The sequence below is a fragment of the Bombus bifarius genome, unplaced genomic scaffold (assembly GCF_011952205.1).
Source record: "Bombus bifarius isolate JDL3187 unplaced genomic scaffold, Bbif_JDL3187 scf7180000008163, whole genome shotgun sequence".
Classification (NCBI taxonomy): domain Eukaryota; kingdom Metazoa; phylum Arthropoda; class Insecta; order Hymenoptera; family Apidae; genus Bombus; species Bombus bifarius.
Window position 1 is genome coordinate 754,679 of NW_022884485.1, and position 17,592 is coordinate 772,270.

The window sequence follows — 17,592 nt, forward strand, 5'->3', positions numbered from 1 at the left end:
GGCCAAACGTTTGAAACGGTAAGCTTAAAATGGCACACATATAGAGTTGTAGGGACAACTATGGTCGTACGCTACTAGGACTATAGCGACCCTCGTGCAAGCTTACCAAGTTTACTCGATAGTGTCCTTTCTATTATGAGCGCTTCTCTGTTAATTTCGTTTATTCTGACTTTGACTGGGCCAACTAGACGTTACCACAATTTCACACGATTTAACGGTCAATTTATCCTTAACTATTGGTTGCCGATCTGGTTCAGGTTCGCAGCGAACAGACGGCTTCTCCCGCAGAACCACGCGAATATTTTACGATGGTTATTTAACCGATACTACGCTGCTCATGAACGTTTCTCGTGGACTCGCTGCGTTGCTCGCTTTTCCTTCTTTCAACATGTTCACCGCCGCGATAATCGCAAATATCTCCCGACCAGAACTGTCTCACGCTCCAATAGAATATCGATAAAGTTATATAACCCTGCCACGTTTTTTCAGTTGTTCCATTTCGATCTAATCGCCTTCTTCTAACGTTAAAAAGTATCTGAGATTCAAGCGAGATGCGAAACAATTGTCATTCGCATGATTCTTCCTTCCAATTTTACGCTAAACGTTTCCTTGACACGTAAAAGGCCTTTCTGTTTGTTGCGATAAGAGTAACATTCAGATGTAAAAGTTCGAGCGAATACAAAAGATTGATATTTTAAGGAAAGATCCCCTGGGATGATCGCGCAAGGTAAAGAGTTAATCCCGTGATCTGCATCAAGACTAGCACATACGAGGGTCAAGCACACGATCGCATTGTATTAAAGCAGTCTACGATAAACGGACGCTGTGTATTCGCAAAGCGTACTAGATGTCGCTCTTGTCGGCAATTTTACAACGTTGTGAGTAGCAATAACAACCACACGGCTTCGATTTTTGTTCGTCTGCTCGTTTGTTTGCATGCCTGTTTATTTATTTGTTTGCTTGCTCGATCGCTCGCCCAGTCGCTTATTTGTTTATCGTTCTTTTTTCTTTTCGATCGGCCCCATTGAAATTGACCGATCGCCATGCTAAATTTGCTATGCGCAACTCGATGTACCTGCGACGAACAAAATTTTGCACTTCTATCGGTCAAACGATAATTGTTATCGACTGGTATCGCTTTGGTTATCCTTTTTCTTCGGTAGATGGTACCGCGATTGTAGCTTGGAATAGTCCTTTCGCAGAAAGAAAGAATCCGGTCTGACCGGATTACCGGAATTGTGAATCGAAGACTTCGTCTTCTTTTGTTTGTCGAACGACTTTCTGTGTCGATTGGGTTATCCGGGTTCTATTCGACCCTTGTTCGCTGGATATAGATTTACTCGGAGGTAACCATGGTTTGTATAATTTGGTAATTTTTGTTTCGCGAACGTAGCAAGAAACGTTAAAGCCAAGGCTATGTCCTCTATTTTCACTCTGACAATTGTTGTCTCAAGTTATTGGTTGTGTTAGGTTATGTAAGAGATGGTAGGATGTTACGCGATCAGAAACATTTTTCTGTTTAACTTTACGATAGAAAACGATCTTTTGAATCTTTAATCAAAAATAAGATTTATCTTTCTTGTTTATCAATAGCTGTTGAGAGCGTATGGATTTATTTACAAATACAAAACAGAATCGCGTTGAAAATTGTCATTTTTCGTTGATTTTCCGAGAAATCTTTTCGAAATTTCCGTTTCGATATATTTTTATTATTTCACATGTATATTTTCATTTCACGTGGAACTGGTAAACGGCGTATTGAATTTTAGAAATACTCTCCTATAAATCCTGTAATACCACAGGAAATGTGACTTATCGTGTTTTTCATCTGCGGCCTTCGAACGAAAACAGCAAATTATACGTATTATACATTAATTTCGTAATACGTCTCGTTTATAAAATAAATTACTACAACGAAAAGAACGCTATTTTACATGTTTAACGCATTCTTACACCGTGAGAAACGTTGATTCCAAGCGGAAATTAAATAATGTATTATTTATCAATAATTATTTGACATCGATGCTTTTCACAATATCGCTTCTTTCTGTTCGTACATTCTACGCAATTTTTTGCGCGCATAAACGAGATCCGATACAAATCGTTCGATACCGACCAAGGGAATTAATTCTGCTGATATTTACGAAAATATTGCGCGCTTCACCCGCAGAAGCTGCATAATTCGTGAAATCTGCGAATTACCGGCTAGGTCTTTATAAATGATAAGCCACCGCCTTTGTTTACCAGGCAATCACCAACGGAGCAGAGATAGGGGATGTTTAATATTTGCCACCGGGCAAAGTAAGTTTGCAAATCGTCCCTTTTATCCGGAACTCGTAGAGCAGATTTCTTTACCTCTTCCACTCGGAATCTGTCTCTTTTCTCACGAGGCCATTGCATACAGCATACGCGATTGGGAGATACGCGAGATCATTGTCCGTTTTGCTCTGTTGCATATAAAACTCTTTTTCTTTTCCCTGTGCCTGCTATAAAATAGCACGTCAGCTTTTCCTTCGACGTTCTTTCATCTCGGAATTCAACTTTTGGAACATCAAACAGCCGCCACCGTTGTGCCGTCCTCCACAGTAAATCGTCTGGGAAATCAGCCGCAACTATTATTGTGCTTTTAAAATCACAGCCACGCGAGATTGAGCTACCGCGTTCCGGTTAATCAACGGATTGTCCGCGTTACGTACGGTTATTGGGAAGATGAGTAGTTTTTTCGCGAAGTATTTAGGAAAAAGGAAGAGACTGGGACGATTAGTAAATTCTGTGTTGTTGAGGTTATTCGATGCGTAAACGGAGAAAACTCGTGGATAAATTGTAAGGCAGAAGATATATTTAGATAGAAGTGTAATTATAAGTAAGAGTACAATTTGAGCTGGTCCAGATCCGCACGCTAGCCGTGTTACCCGATAACTGAAAAACCCCGAAGCCAACGTCGCCTGTCTACTGTTTACGGTCTGTCTTCGTCAGAAGTCTTTTGTCTACGCGCTGTCGATGGCTTCGGTGCTTGAGAAAAACTAAAAAAGACCAGACGTAGAGTTTTCTTAGAAGCGGTGACCACTTCAACGTGTGTTATTATTGCTATTTATCCTTAAATTAAATTGAAACTTTCCTTTTATTTTTCTTTAGTCAATTTACATTTTTGGCGAAGCACTGCATAATTTATCGTCTTTCTCTCGTAACAGATAAGTTTACGAGATAATCGTTTTCTTCCAGTTTAACGTATGTACCTGTCTCTAAATCTTTCAAATTACAATCGCGATTAACTTTTCAAAGATAAGGTCTTTAAATATTATACGCAAATATTGACGGATCTCTGTTCGATATACATAGGCGAAAGGAGATAAACGATATCATCTATACTAAATGTATTGGAATATTGAAACAACTTTGACACTGTTCCGATATAAAATGTTTCACGAGGTTTACGTAGTATGTATTTTGTATTATTTCACTTCCTACAAAATTGAACATCCTAAGTAAACAGTCGATTGAATTGTTAACGTTACGTATGCTCATCAACAAAACATTAATTCTTTCCACCGGTAACATTTTATCGTACAAATTCGTTTAATAGATTAAATATTTGTCATTGTTTGATGCGATCAAATAACGAGAGCGGTTATTTTATCGAAAAATACATCGGCTGGCTCTTATTGTAGCGATCGATTTAACGGAGAAGCACGTGTATTAAATAAAGAAAGCCTCAATTATACTCGCGAGTTAATTAATTTCATTAGCCTTAAATTATAGCATTTGTTTATTCGTTTATAATTATCGTCTCGCGTAATGATGATCAGGATGATCCAGATTATCGATCGTTGTTTAAGCACTTTATCGCAATAATACCGGAAGAACATGATGAGCGCAAATACCAAACGTTATCCTCAAAATTGTATCGCGTTGTGCTTTTCAAATTATTGCGTCGCCATATTTATATCTTCACAATTGACAAAGAATTTGAGATTAAGCATAAAAGAACTCGTCGACCTTTATCTAATAACGTTTATCGAAATGTTAATTCGCGCAAATATGCGGTCTAATTATGAGACGTTCTTACACACTTTTATACGTTTATGACCCGACTTTTACAATTTCGTCGAATTCCCCATTTTCCTTTGTGTTTCCGTTGCACTCGCGAAAGCGCAATGACGTCGCAGCTTCGAACGTATCGCTTTAAAGCAACAGATTAACGGATCAGTTTCGTAAATACCACGTGTAAATCAGACGGAAACGAAAAGACTGCGATCAACTTCGTACGTACTAACGGCACCACGCCGTTTTATCAGCGATAGATCGATCGTATTGCTACGAACAGAGCTGTCCAAATATTTCTGTCAGGCTTTTATCGTACAATGCTGAACGCGCATGTCGACGATTGTTCGTATATAGTTGAATAGCTTGCGAACTATTTGACGTATCGATGTTAAAACGGGAATCCACGAAAAGGGGGGAACGATCGATGTCAAATATACCCTTAAACACCTGTCGTTTAAACTCATAGCCGTAAGTCTCGCGTTATCGTTTCTATCGTATGCGAATCTCGAGCGAAATCGAAACAGCAAAGGCAAAGCGTATTTCATCGTCGCGTCGCACAACGAATACGACGTTGGCCGCTCGCCGATGTCGTCTCACGAGACCCGAGACGTTTTATTTGCGGCTACGGTACTATGAAGCGTATTCAGAACCAACCTCTCGATAATAGCTTTTGTCGATTATCTTGATATCTGAGGTTATATAGTTCTCTAGTAGCGCGCAACTGCGCAGACGATCGCGATCGCGATTGCGAATCGAAGTTGGTGTGGAAGTTGACGGGACATTCGTAATACCGTTTCGACCGTAAATATTTTACTGATATTTTCGTACAATCACCATGACGGAAGCTAAACAATGGACATCCAAGGTGAGCATAGTGCGCGCTTAGGCTACCGATCGTTCTCAAGCTTGTGAAAAAAGTGAACGCAACGCGAATGTGTCTCAAAATTTTATTAAAGTGCAGCGGACGAGAAGCGGTTTGATCCAAACGCACCTTATAAGATCAAATAAAGCCTCATGGACGAGGATGATCGTTGTTTGGGATGCTCGGTATCCGTGACATACATACGCAATGAAAACGACGTATACACGTAAATATGTGTTTTGTCACAGGAAGATTTTCCAGAAGAATCAATCCTGTTCAACTCGTGAAAGTGAATTATTGCAGATACGCTACGAGTATTAAGACGCTTGCCGATATTTAGTACAAGAAAGTAGTACAAACCGGATGATTCCCACCGTTTTTATTTCCTAGTTACTTTGTTTTACAAATCTGTTATTTCGTTCGCGTTACACGCGTTTCACGATGTAAAATTTGTTCGAATTTTTCGATAAGTATAACGAATAAGTGTCCTAATATTTCTGATCCTAGCAACGCATGTAAGATGGAGTTGTCGATAGAGTAGAACCGTGATTCGTACAATCATTATTAACGTACACGAAGATTATACGCGGAAACGGTATCTTCGATGAAAGCTACGGTACCCGTTAAGTACATAGAGTTTCGTTCCAAAAATATTACACCGACGATCTCCTCGCGGCGGCGTAGTCTGGTTCGGGGAGGGGAACAATCGAGTTCGCGTGCGTCTCGATGCGCCGACGAAACAATGGGATCAACCATGCGCGGAAAAGAACAGCGTTTCGTTGGATCTTATCTGTCGGTGGCTTACGGTGCGAGTAGATTAAACCACCGATGCTCGTGCCGTTAGACTTTGCAGATAAATTCAGCCGATTCGAGCGTTCCCTTAATCTCGTTACGTAAATACCTTGGACGGTCCTCCAGTGGCAGCTCTTACCTTCCCACTTCCCGCGTTACCTTTCGCCCGAGTGTATTGTTGTCTTCCACATTCTCCTATGTTTCGTCCGACTCTATGTTCTACAGACTGGTCCTTAGACTTGACTATCGAGGCACTTGATTCCGCTGTTCGATATCGAAGAACGACAGGCAGGGGTGCCGTGGTTTCCCAGAACACCTTTCGACGAAGAAGTTTCTGCACGCACCAACTCTACGCGTTGTCTTTGTTAGGCGATCTTACGGTACGGTCAAACATCGTGAATCTCAGCTAGGCCATCGTTCAGTAATTTTTTAGCAGGCCTATAGCCAATACGCGGCACTCAGAGAAATTCCATTTAGCTCGGTCGTTGATTCATTATTCGGTTTAATTTCAGCAAGTATCCTAGTGTATCCTAAATCTAGCTTCTCGATCTAGCTTCTCGGCATTGAGCCTAACAGTTCTGGATATTTCGAACTTCTCACACATAGCGCTAGTATCGTAAGAAAGAATTATTTCGTATTTTGTTCTTATGCGTGTTAACGCGACGCCATGCTGTGACCGGACAGAGTGCTTGACTAAATTTCTACCGATTCGTACGATAGATCGTGCGGTGCACGGGTCCGCCTTAGATCGAACTGTTTACACGGGAAACGTGTTCGAACGACGGAATGTTCGGATAATCGAGGTTCTATCGTTGTTAACTCGCATTTGTTTCATAACCTACCTGTCCACACAACCGCTACGGTAGGTTCTTCCGGTTGTTGGCCCCTTTTTTCCCCATTCGGTTGCCGGTTGTCGTGCGTTTCGCGGCGATGATTTATATGATGCAAATATAACGTAACCCGTGTTATTGGCAGACGAAGAGGGTTTCACTGGGAGTTGGCGGTGCCTTGGTGGAGCTAACGCAGGATCCTGAACGGGGTAGCTGGGCCAATCCCATCGAGTTTGTTCTATCCTGCATCGGGTATGCCGTTGGCATTGGCAATGTTTGGCGTTTCCCTTACCTTGTATATCGTAATGGCGGTGGTACGTATATATACATATGTTGGTAGCTGTGCGTATCCTGGCGTCGTGGTGAACGTACGGTATGTATGCTGCATGTGGATACGGGTAGCGTGTGCGCACGACTTTCCCATACGAGAAAAACGTCTAGTCGTATTCGCTAAACAGACGGTCACGGGCTAGCAAACGAACTACTGGATTACGCGGAATGATTTATTTTCGTGCGTCGGCCGTTTTCGTAGAAAAAGGAGAAAACCGGAAGGGAGAAAAAGGGAAAAGAGAGGAAGCAGAGAAAGAGAAATAGGCGGATGAGCAGACGCGTGACACGGAGTGTACGTGCGTGGTCGACGTGACGAAGCGACTAATTCGAATAATTAAGCGTAGTTTGGCAGCTCGTGACCGAGCGTTCGGGAAATTTAATAAATCTTTCCTGGCTGCGTGTGCGGTTGTGCCTGTTGATACAGCCGCTCCTCTCTTTCACCGGGTTTATTTGCGAAATTCCAAAAGGTAGGAAAAGAGAGAGAGATGCTGCCCGCGTATTCTGAACACTTGGCTTTTAATTATTCTATTTTACTTCCACTCTCGTCGTTTTGTTCTTTTCTGTTTACGTGGCCCCAGCTCTTCATTGTTCCCCGGTCGGCGCAGCGGCTCCTAATGAAAGACGACCAAAGAGAGAATAGTGGCTGACCGTTTTTAACCTTTCTACTGTAACGCCGTGTTTCGTCGCGTTAATCAGACTCAGGGGCTCGATAACTTTTAATTAGTATCCATTCGAAACGAATGATAAATCGGCTCGTATTCCTTGGGTATATTTATCTGGTTTTTCCGACGTAAACGAACACGAACGGGACATTAATCGACATCAAGAATAGCCTTTTTAATCGAAGACATCGTTTTTTACTTATTTTTTAGTACCGCGGTTGTTTAATTTTTTCGTTTACCAATCAACTTTTTATCGACGATTTGCCGTTTATTATACGTTAGAACGAGAAGATTAGATACAGTCTTCGGTATTTATTCGACCGAACAGAGATGTATATACGTATACATCGATTCACGAAAGTATTTGAACATTTACCATGGAAAGCTTTTATATCCATAATCGACTGTTTAAATACTTCTATGATCTCTGCGAAATATGTACTTGCAGCAAGCATCTTATAATTTCCATACATATTTTCAGATTCCACCGATACAAGCGTTACAAATCTTATAACGGTGCTGACAAAATTTCATTGATCGATACTTGTGTTCGAATACTTGCGTGAACCTACGTGGTATCGTAGTTGTCGCCGTCCTCGTTAAACTCTTTATAAATACGTTATAGCGTATTTCCAGTCGTTGCTCTGTTTACAGGTGCTTTTTTAATTCCATTCGTTTTAATGCTGATAACCATGGGATTGCCGATATTTTTTTTGGAACTCGCGATTGGACAATATTCAGGACTTGGCCCTAACGAAGCGTTCACACGTATGGCGCCGGCACTCGAGGGTCTCGGTTATTGCACCCTCGTCGTCATTTTGCTTGTAATGGTCTACTACATGGTGATCGTTGCCTGGACACTTTTCTACACGTTCGTCTCGTTCGTGCCGAAGCTCGGTTGGGCCTACTGCGACAACGATTTCAACACGAACGGTAAGCACACTGATAAAATAACGCACGTACTGCCGCGCCCCTTCTAAATTTTAGAGAACGCACCTCGCCTACGAACGATGGGTTCGACTTGTTATTTAGCGTAACGTAGCGTAACCGTGCCACACGCGTATTTTATCGTTCCCATAAAGCCCGAAGAGGTCGTAGAACCGTTTTAAACGATCGAATGACGAACGGCTCGTTTCTTCGAAATTCAATTTCTCTACTCTGCAGAACGGAAGCGCATAACATGAGAAAAATATTCTCCTCTTCCTTCGTATCGTTACATGCTGCTTTATGTTTTTCCATACATTGTATAGCTGGCAATTTATGAGTATATACGCGTACTACGTATGCCTTTTGTGTTACCAATATGTAAATAACAACAATTTTCATATTGAAAATTTTTTATTCAGCAAAATATAGCTTGATCTATAGATATGGAATGGTACGTGCGAATATTTTTCGGTTTTTCTAGAAACAAACTTTAATTAACTTGGATGCAACGAAATGCCTTTTTTTTTCTCAGTTTCAATGTCCTCTTCGCAGGTTATTTAAAGTCGCGCCTAATCGTTTGTGCGGGGTTAGAGCTTTAAAAAGGTATTGGTATCGGTGAATGTTTCTCGTATATCTTATCTCCATAGGTGAAACTACCACGTAATTTGTCGATCGTAATTCTTTCCTCATTTAATCTACAATCTCTTTACTCTAATCTGTTCTAATATCTATTCTAATCTACATATCTACGAAATAACGGTAAAATGCACAAACCTACAACATTGTTCTCCATTCGTATTTCGTATTGTATTGTATTTACAATTCGTATTGTACGCTGCAATGAATATATAATAAGAGCCCTTTCTTTATCGATTTAACAGTTCTTTTAATGTTATTCCTCTTGTTCGTAGAATATAGTAAAGCAATTTATTTTTACAACTAAATGATTTTATTCGTTGAAAGAATTTATTTATATCGCATTCACCAACTTTTCCTCAATGTCGATTCAAATCGTACGTGTATATGCCCCTTTTTGCGAGAGTTGGATGTTTTATTCAAAATATATCTTGTTACAAAAACAAGTTATTTTGTGCAAGATATTTCGGGTTACGTGCGATCTACGATATCGAAATCAGAACATAAAATTAGCAAAAGAGACCGAAATAATATTCTCGTTCGAGGTATGACCTCATTTTCAAAATTGCAATTTATTTCGTGCTGTAATAGTTGCTCGCCTGTTTTTAGAGAAATCGTTCAAAACAATACCGTAAATATCCACTGTGATTGTTCATCCTGTGAAATTACATTCTTTGTTGTCGCCAAAAAACGGCGACAAAAATCTTGTAACGGAAGTTCGGTTTAGCAACTTTACTTCTACTTTATTACAACTTTCATCGACAGAGCGATCATTGTAACCACTGACCGCCGACCGCCGACCGCTGACTGCCAATTCATACGACCAATATTGTTACAAAGAATTTATTTTGTTACAAGCGGTGATTCGACATTTTTCCAATTTCATGGAGACGATCGTTTGCTTTTATCTCTGCTATTCCTAGGTTACTTCGTTAAATCTACACGCGTTTGATGTGGATTTCTTGTGGATATCCTCATGTAGATTGCACTAGTCATCTTTAACACAGTAGCGTGTATCCTTTATAATTGATCAAATGAATTACGGGAACAAAACTTAACAGATATGAATATATATATATATATATACACACAGCGAAGGAACGAGTGCACTAAAAAGAGAAATCGCGCATTTTTGACCGATTAGGAGGTTTGGATTGAGATTTGGAAATTGTAATTTTTATATTTTTTATATTTTTTTCTAATTTTTTGTCCGCCTAAGGATTGCTTGCTTATCTCATAATAAAAACCTTATCTAATTGTTTGTTACGTACGAGACAAAACGTGTGTATTTAGGTTAATGCACTTCGTGGAAAAGGTTGACTCACACCACGCAAATGCATGCCTCACACACATAACGTACTAGCTCGCTTCGCTATCAATTTCTGGTAGGCTTTAGGGTATTCGTATGCATAATATATGTATAAAAAGCTAAAAATTAGAGATCCTGGGTCTTAATCGCCATAACTTCGTTAAGTTTACTCGCTGTACGGATCGTAACAACTTTTATATTTATGTTATATTATACGAGAAATTTATTCCATCTCATTTTAGATTTTAACTCATTTTCAGCTTATCTTGCAAGTTATATGCGTACCAGATATGAATATATACATATATATTATTTTATATTACATTATTAATAATATATATTGTAATTCTAATGCTACGTCCTACGTTTCTCATTCGATAAGGTACAAAGAACGATCTAGGACGTGCGAGAAAACAAGTGTTTTTATAAAAACGCGATTGTCTATTAGTAGATAGCTACAAAAGATGTGTTAAAAATGGTTGTGCCTGTGTCACACACAAACTCGTGCACTTTGGACGGTTATAGCTGTGCCCACGTTTTACGCATTAAGGGGTTAAGGACGCTCGTTCGTGCGATTTTTCTCAGGTTCAACAAACAAAGCAGTCTCTTTAGCTGCTTATTGGTGCCGCCGCCTTACGCGTGTCACTAAAACAAGCGCGCGCGTGCCCTCGTAGCTACGCCATAAGGGAACGCTTGAAACCGGAAATCCCTCGTAGAACGAAGTATCTCTCTGAAATAAATGCGGGGAGAACAACAAAGCGCTCGTGTAATTAGTGGCGGTCTCTCGACGATCGTAACAAAGTACCAGTGCGGATATACATACGTACATAGGCAACATAGGTATACGTGTATATGACCAGCTATCGCATGTAATATCGAACCATACGCTGTCAGCTCTACGACGCATCGTATTCTGTAAACGACAGCTATTTCGTTTCAATCAGCGATAGCCTTTGGAAGCCTTTGAAAGCCTTTGATGTTGTTTCCTAATTATCGCGTAACCAGGGCAACGATATTGGATATGCGGGGATAAAGCCATAATGTCGACTTGTACAGATTGTTATAGTGGCCTGCAAGGGATCCAATGTCAAACGAATGATCCGGAAACGATATTTTACAACAAGACTTGCGTATCGGCCAGGCTTATCTGCAAGAATTTTGGTTTCGAGGATGGCAACGTCACGCATTGTTTCGATACGAACAGATTGGAACTTCTCCAACACCTTTATACTCGCATCCTTTCTTCGGAGGAATATTTCAAGTATGTCACGAACCGGTGTATGTTATAAACCATTTTCCTTTTTTTTTCTTTTTTTGTGCATTTACGAAAGATCACGAAAGAAACGAACAGAACGCGTGCGATATGCGGAATAGTATATCTAAATATAGCGGTTTTTATAATACTCGATAAGTACTTTTCTTCTAATGAAACGAGTTCGAGCGAGTATTAGTTCCAAAATCGATATTCTAAATATATTAGGTCACACGAGGCAAGTAGACCGGTTTTTATACGGAGAATTAGGTCAGTGGTACTAGAGAGTGCCACGAAGAAAAACATAATCACCTTTTCTTTCTACAACTTTTTCCCATTTCGCCTGCAAACACAATAACGCTGCCCACGTAAAATTTTCCGACTATCCTTTTACCAAAGTATTCTCTCATAGCATTTTTTAGTTAGCTATGACATGTTCCATTTCGCTATTTACCTTCTATCTTTATTTAGCTATCACGTAGTTTGTTATTCATTTATAAATAAGAAAATCACGGGGAAAGCTGAAATATTTAATCGTGGTCGGATATTATCGTTGGTCGAATCTAGCGACCGCGTATTGGGTCTACGAGGTGCCACGTGGGAACATTTTGGAGGCATAAGATGGGAATTGTTAGGATGTCTCACCCTCGCTTGGATAGTCTGCTTCCTATGCCTGATGCGCGGTGTCCAGTCCATTGGGAAGGTCGTCTACTTTACCGCACTTTTCCCTTACGTCATGCTTACGGCGCTGCTGATACGAGGTAAGAAGAACACAAGAAAAACGCTTTTCGTGCAATAGAAATTTCTTCGTTGATGCGATTAAGGAATTATGTATTACGTTGAGAAACAAGCTGATTCACGTTTTCTTAAAAGAGAGCGTCAAGTGTGTTTATTTCCACGTAAAATCTATCTAAGCAAGGTGTAATTTGTTTTACATAAATTCAAACATATGTATCTTTACATTCTTTAAATAAATTTTGGAACTAGACCGGAGGCTTTTATGCAATTTCATATTTCCGCGAACAGAACTAAGTTTCATCCGCTAAAAATTATAAAGAGTACATCACTTTGAATATTTCATATATTTCTATATACTATTTGCAATCTGTAGATTTTTGCACCTTTGAAATTATTATAGATGCATGAAAATTCGCAATATACCGATAACATTCTCCGAAATGCTTATATCAATGAAAAGCGAAAGAACTTATTGCTCAAGTTAATATGTTTGCTATTACATAGACTCTTACGTACTATCGTCAACTATTACATAAAAGCCGAAAAATTTGTTTTTGAAAAATTATACAATGTACATTTTTATCCTAGAACTGTTTCTCCTTCGTATAAAAGAATGTTACGGCACTGCGTATATACAGGGTGTTCGTTGATCGTCAGGATTTTTCAGATGATGTAAAATTTTAATTATACGTCAGAATAAATGAATACTTTGCAATGTATTATTAATTCAGAATTGCTGCAAAACAATTATTTTTCAATCATCGGACACGTTCATTAAGAACGCAATAAATAACTATCAACGAATCGGAAGAGAATATTACAATCGATGAATTGTCAACAAATTAAAAAATAAATTAATTGTTAACGGTCAGAGATGATAAAATGGCATCATGACCCGCGCGAGGTTTTCGCGTATATCAAGTTTCATAATTAAAATTCTTCGACAAGATAATTGATAATTTATGAATATTAAAATGATATTAAAATGCTATTAAACGAGATATCTCTTTATGCGACATTAAACTTCAAATATGAATTAAAAATCTAAATTTAAGAATTTCATGTGTCGCTGGATTGCATAAAAAGTATGTTTTTTTTTTTTAACGATATCAGTTATTTTAAAGAATTTGTCAATTTTTATTGGTTTATTGTACACGTGCAGGTGTTACACTGGACGGTGCTGGTGACGGTTCTCTTTGGTTTATTACGCTAAAATGGTCAACACTGGAATCAACTAGCGTATGGGCAGATGCTGCATCCCAAGTTTTCTATTCCCTTGGTATCGGTTGTGGATCTTTGATCACTCTTTCGAGCTACAGTAATTTCAATAACAATTGCCACAGGTAAGCGTACGCAGTCGATATTCGACCACGCAACTCCTTCTTTATAACGCTACTACGAATTTTGCGTGTTCTGAAATTGATCGAAAGAGTATACTCATGCATCAGGAAATAAATTTATGAATAAGCAAATGTAGATCATTGCAATCTATTCGTGTTCTTATCAAATCACCATTACGCTCTCGGCAATCCAATAAAGTTACACGAATATCCAATTAAAATCTTCCGCTCAATTAATACGATTCATTCACTTAAAAGTCAGCAATAACGATAATGCATTTTACATTCGCGTGAATCTTTGGATACGTCCACCAACGATCTTGCACTCGTGCTTCGAATGAAAAGGCGTTCAAATGTCTGAATTCTGTCGTCGGAATCGACTGTAGCGATCTTCTAATGACGTGATTCGTCGTAAAATGATTAACCTTTTACGCTGTGGGATCTGTGTGTCCTATGAGTACATCAAAAACTATAAATCGTTACGATTTAAAATTCGTCGAGATATTTATTTTCACCACGATATACGAATCGTTACGTACACATTTCCTATTTCACTTATTAAAATTTAGCATATGGGGAGTACATATTAGCCAATAGATATTAATCAATAAATGATTATATCCAAAATCCATATGAAACAACACCTTTTTAATTCTTCGACGTAGTTATTGTGGCGCACTGCCGACAGTTTAAATCGACAGTGAGAGGATTAAAGCTAGACTTATCAAGCGCAGGGTGTATTTCAAACAGTGAACCAGTGAATGCGATATTTGGACGTTGAGAACGTCTGCTTCATTTCGTACGATACTGATCGTAAGATGTATCATCCAAGCCACGGTACCTCCGAAACAAAACGATACTCGCCGAGTCGGAGCGTTCACGTGCTCGAAATATTGCAGAAAGTCGTAATTAGCATGATTATCCGACGCTGAACTTCTCTCCCAACGGCAGATACAATTCGTTGCACGTTGCATCGCGTATATAAATTATATCAGTGCGACGCAAGTCGAATGAGCAAGTAGCGCAGCAGCGGAATATAACTTGCCGCACCAGCTGGCCAACTTTTACCTGTGATTATTAATTGTTCTTCCTCTGTTCTGTCATTTAACTGCCGCGTCTCGCCCTTATCGCGTGATACGTTTTATACTTCCGAAAAGCCTTATATGGCGTCGCTCGCTGAATCAGAACGTCGTTTTCTCGTGACGATACGAAGGTAAAACACGGCACCATCCACCCATTTTCGGCCACACTGATGCGTTTGATACGAGCTTTTATGGTCCGTCGTTTGCGAAATATTCATACACGATTCAAACGTCCTGCGGAAACGACTTGTAGATACAAATAATAAATGATCTTGGTCTCGCAATAATCATGGAGGGTACGACAAATTGTCAGAATGCATGAAAATATAAAAATGTGATAGAACCTGCCGTATCCGAACTAATGAGAAGGCAAACATCCTGCTACCTGTCTTAAATATATTTTTCTCCTTTACTTCTCTTAGAGACGCAATTATCGTGACGTTTACGAATCTCGCAACGTCGATCTTCGCCGGATTCGTAATTTTCTCCATTATGGGATTCCTTGCCCGTCAAGTGGGCATGCCAATCGACGACGTGATCAAAAGCGGGGCAGGCCTGGCTTTCATCGCGTACCCAGAAGCCGTGGCACGGATGCCGTTGCCCAATCTCTGGGCAGTGTTGTTTTTCGTCATGCTGTTCATCCTGGGCATCGGTAGCCAAGTAAGTACTTGCATTAAACAACAGGATGGTAGATTCGCGAAAAGTAACGATCGATCGAACGAGTTGAACCGTGCGCGCTCCTCGCGTTTTACAAGTTCGTTAAAAAATGGAGTAGGCACTTTTGAAGTTAAGGAGAGCACTGTGCAAGTCGATTCGCGGTTGCCGAGCAAAGAGAAAGAAGGTTTAGCGAGAAGAAGCGAAAGAATAGGTGAAAGTAAGAAATGGGAGATAAAGTAAAAAAAGGGGGAAAGGAAAGGGCACGAGCAGAGAAGCGTGAAGACTTTTGAAAATGAAGAGCATCGTATTTCCATGTTGTTTAAAGTTTAAAGTACGGCCTTGTTATTTGCACGGTGTGGGTCTGCGCGCGCGAGAAGGAGAAGGCAAAAATTTTTCGTCCTACCGAGCCAGCTAAGAAGGCGCTATTCAAGTGCCGCGAAAACCGGAACGCCAGCCGCCGTATTCGTCAAAAGAGCTGCGAGGGAAAATGTGCTCGCGAGTAGCCAGACGATCGTGCCGTGTTACTTTTGCATCACCTCCCGTCTCTCTGCCTCGAGGCTCGTATATCATGGAAAGAGTTATGGTTTGCCGTCCCACTGAAATCCACACCTTTCCTCCTGTCCTCGTCTTTCCACCTTTTTTTCCCTACGAATGAGAGAACCGTAGAAAGGTAAACGAGCGAGGCAAAAAGAAAGCTGGCGGAGAGAAAGGGAGAGCCGCGGAAAGAAAGCGAAAGGCTTTTTGTTTTCTACACGCGTCTCTGCCCCTCTGCTGCCTCTGCAGCTTGCACGCTGAAGGGTAATTAAGACAGACGGCGTCAAGAAAGAAAAAAGGAAAAAAAAATATACGAGGGGGAAAAAAGGGGCGAGAAAGAAGAAAAGAATATAAAAACGGAGAAAGGGTAACGAGAATCCCCGACGGGCGAGCATCGAATCTCGAGTAACACAGTCGGTCGTTGCTTTTTACGATACGCAGTTCGCAGGCGTGCAGGCGATAAACACCGCCATATTGGACCTGCGACCAGATTTACGAAAACACGAGAGCTACGTGGTATTAGGGATATGCGTCACTTGCTGGCTCCTTGCTATACCGATGGTGTTCGATGGTGGTATTTACCTGTTCACGCTGATGGACTGGAACACCGCTTCTTGGGCAATACTATTGATCGGCATTGCCGAGGTCGGCGTGGTAGGCTGGTGTTACGGGTGCAACAAATTCCTGCGTAACATAGCTGAAATGCAAATGCGGTTCAGCCTTTTGCTCCGCAGATATTGGTGGCTCAGTTGGGCTGTGCTCGCGCCTATCACTTGTCTGGTAAGTGCATTGTAATCGCATCCCCTCCGTTCGTGTCTTGACGCGTTGCTACAGTTGTTTCCGTGCACCAGGATCCTCGAAATACACCTGGCCAACTATGTCCAAGTTATTCTCCGATAATTAACTCGATCGATATCGAACTTGTTTTACAGATGTCGGATGCCGATGCCGTTCTGTGTAAATGAAACTCTATGGAACTAAATGAAACTAAATGAAACTAAAATGCCGAGAATATTTCCATTGAAAATCCCCTGATTTGTAATCTGCAGCGTGGAATTATCGAAGATACTAAAGTATCGGTTGAATTAAAATTGATTAGGTTAAAACGTAAATGTTAATTGTAAATGTTATTAGATAAAAGTCAATTAATTTGTTGTAATCGGTTAGGAGAATCGAACATCTTTTCGTAAATATAAACGAAGTATAAAACATTAGAAACTTTGGCAACGACTACGACAACAGAATAGCAGTTTTATCTTGAAAAGGAAAGCTTCTTGTAATTACAAAATTTCTTCGATATTCGAAAGAAATATATTCTTCCAGTTCGTAGAAATGTAAGTGATTTTTAAATATACTAAGATGTAATTAATCTTTAAATATAATACAAACAGAATTCGCATTCTAATGTTTCGCGAAAAAAAAAAGATTAACATATAATTCCGTATATTCCTAGTGCACGAATACGCTGTACGTCTTATCAGTGTAAGATAAGAAAGCGTCGAATAGATACGTGTTGGATATAAATGCAACTTACATGCAGATATTGGTTGAAAGTTTCCAGGTAAACTATATCAATTGTGAAATTTGTTTTAAAGTG

At 40.0% G+C, this 17,592-nt stretch overlaps 1 protein-coding gene across 6 annotated transcripts in view; it reads left to right on the forward strand.

Annotated features, from left to right (window-relative positions):
* The window catches only part of LOC117208867 (sodium- and chloride-dependent glycine transporter 2-like), a 30,270-nt gene continuing 12,678 nt past the window's right edge, over nt 1-17,592 (forward strand). Inside the window, exons 1-9 of one of the 6 annotated variants that reach the window (XM_033450324.1) lie at nt 4,514-4,909; nt 6,674-6,842; nt 8,175-8,453; nt 11,449-11,653; nt 12,212-12,405; nt 13,545-13,725; nt 15,227-15,464; nt 16,437-16,775; nt 16,928-17,368. In XM_033450324.1, the coding sequence (XP_033306215.1) occupies nt 4,880-4,909; nt 6,674-6,842; nt 8,175-8,453; nt 11,449-11,653; nt 12,212-12,405; nt 13,545-13,725; nt 15,227-15,464; nt 16,437-16,775; nt 16,928-16,960 (1,668 nt within the window). In that variant the 5' untranslated portion in view covers nt 4,514-4,879 and the 3' untranslated portion in view covers nt 16,961-17,368. Of the gene's footprint in view, nt 19-859; nt 879-4,513; nt 4,910-6,673; nt 6,843-8,174; nt 8,454-11,448; nt 11,654-12,211; nt 12,406-13,544; nt 13,726-15,226; nt 15,465-16,436; nt 16,776-16,927; nt 17,369-17,592 lie in introns of those variants that run through there. The other 5 variants (XM_033450322.1, XM_033450323.1, XM_033450326.1 and 2 more) reach the window with 5 other exon arrangements.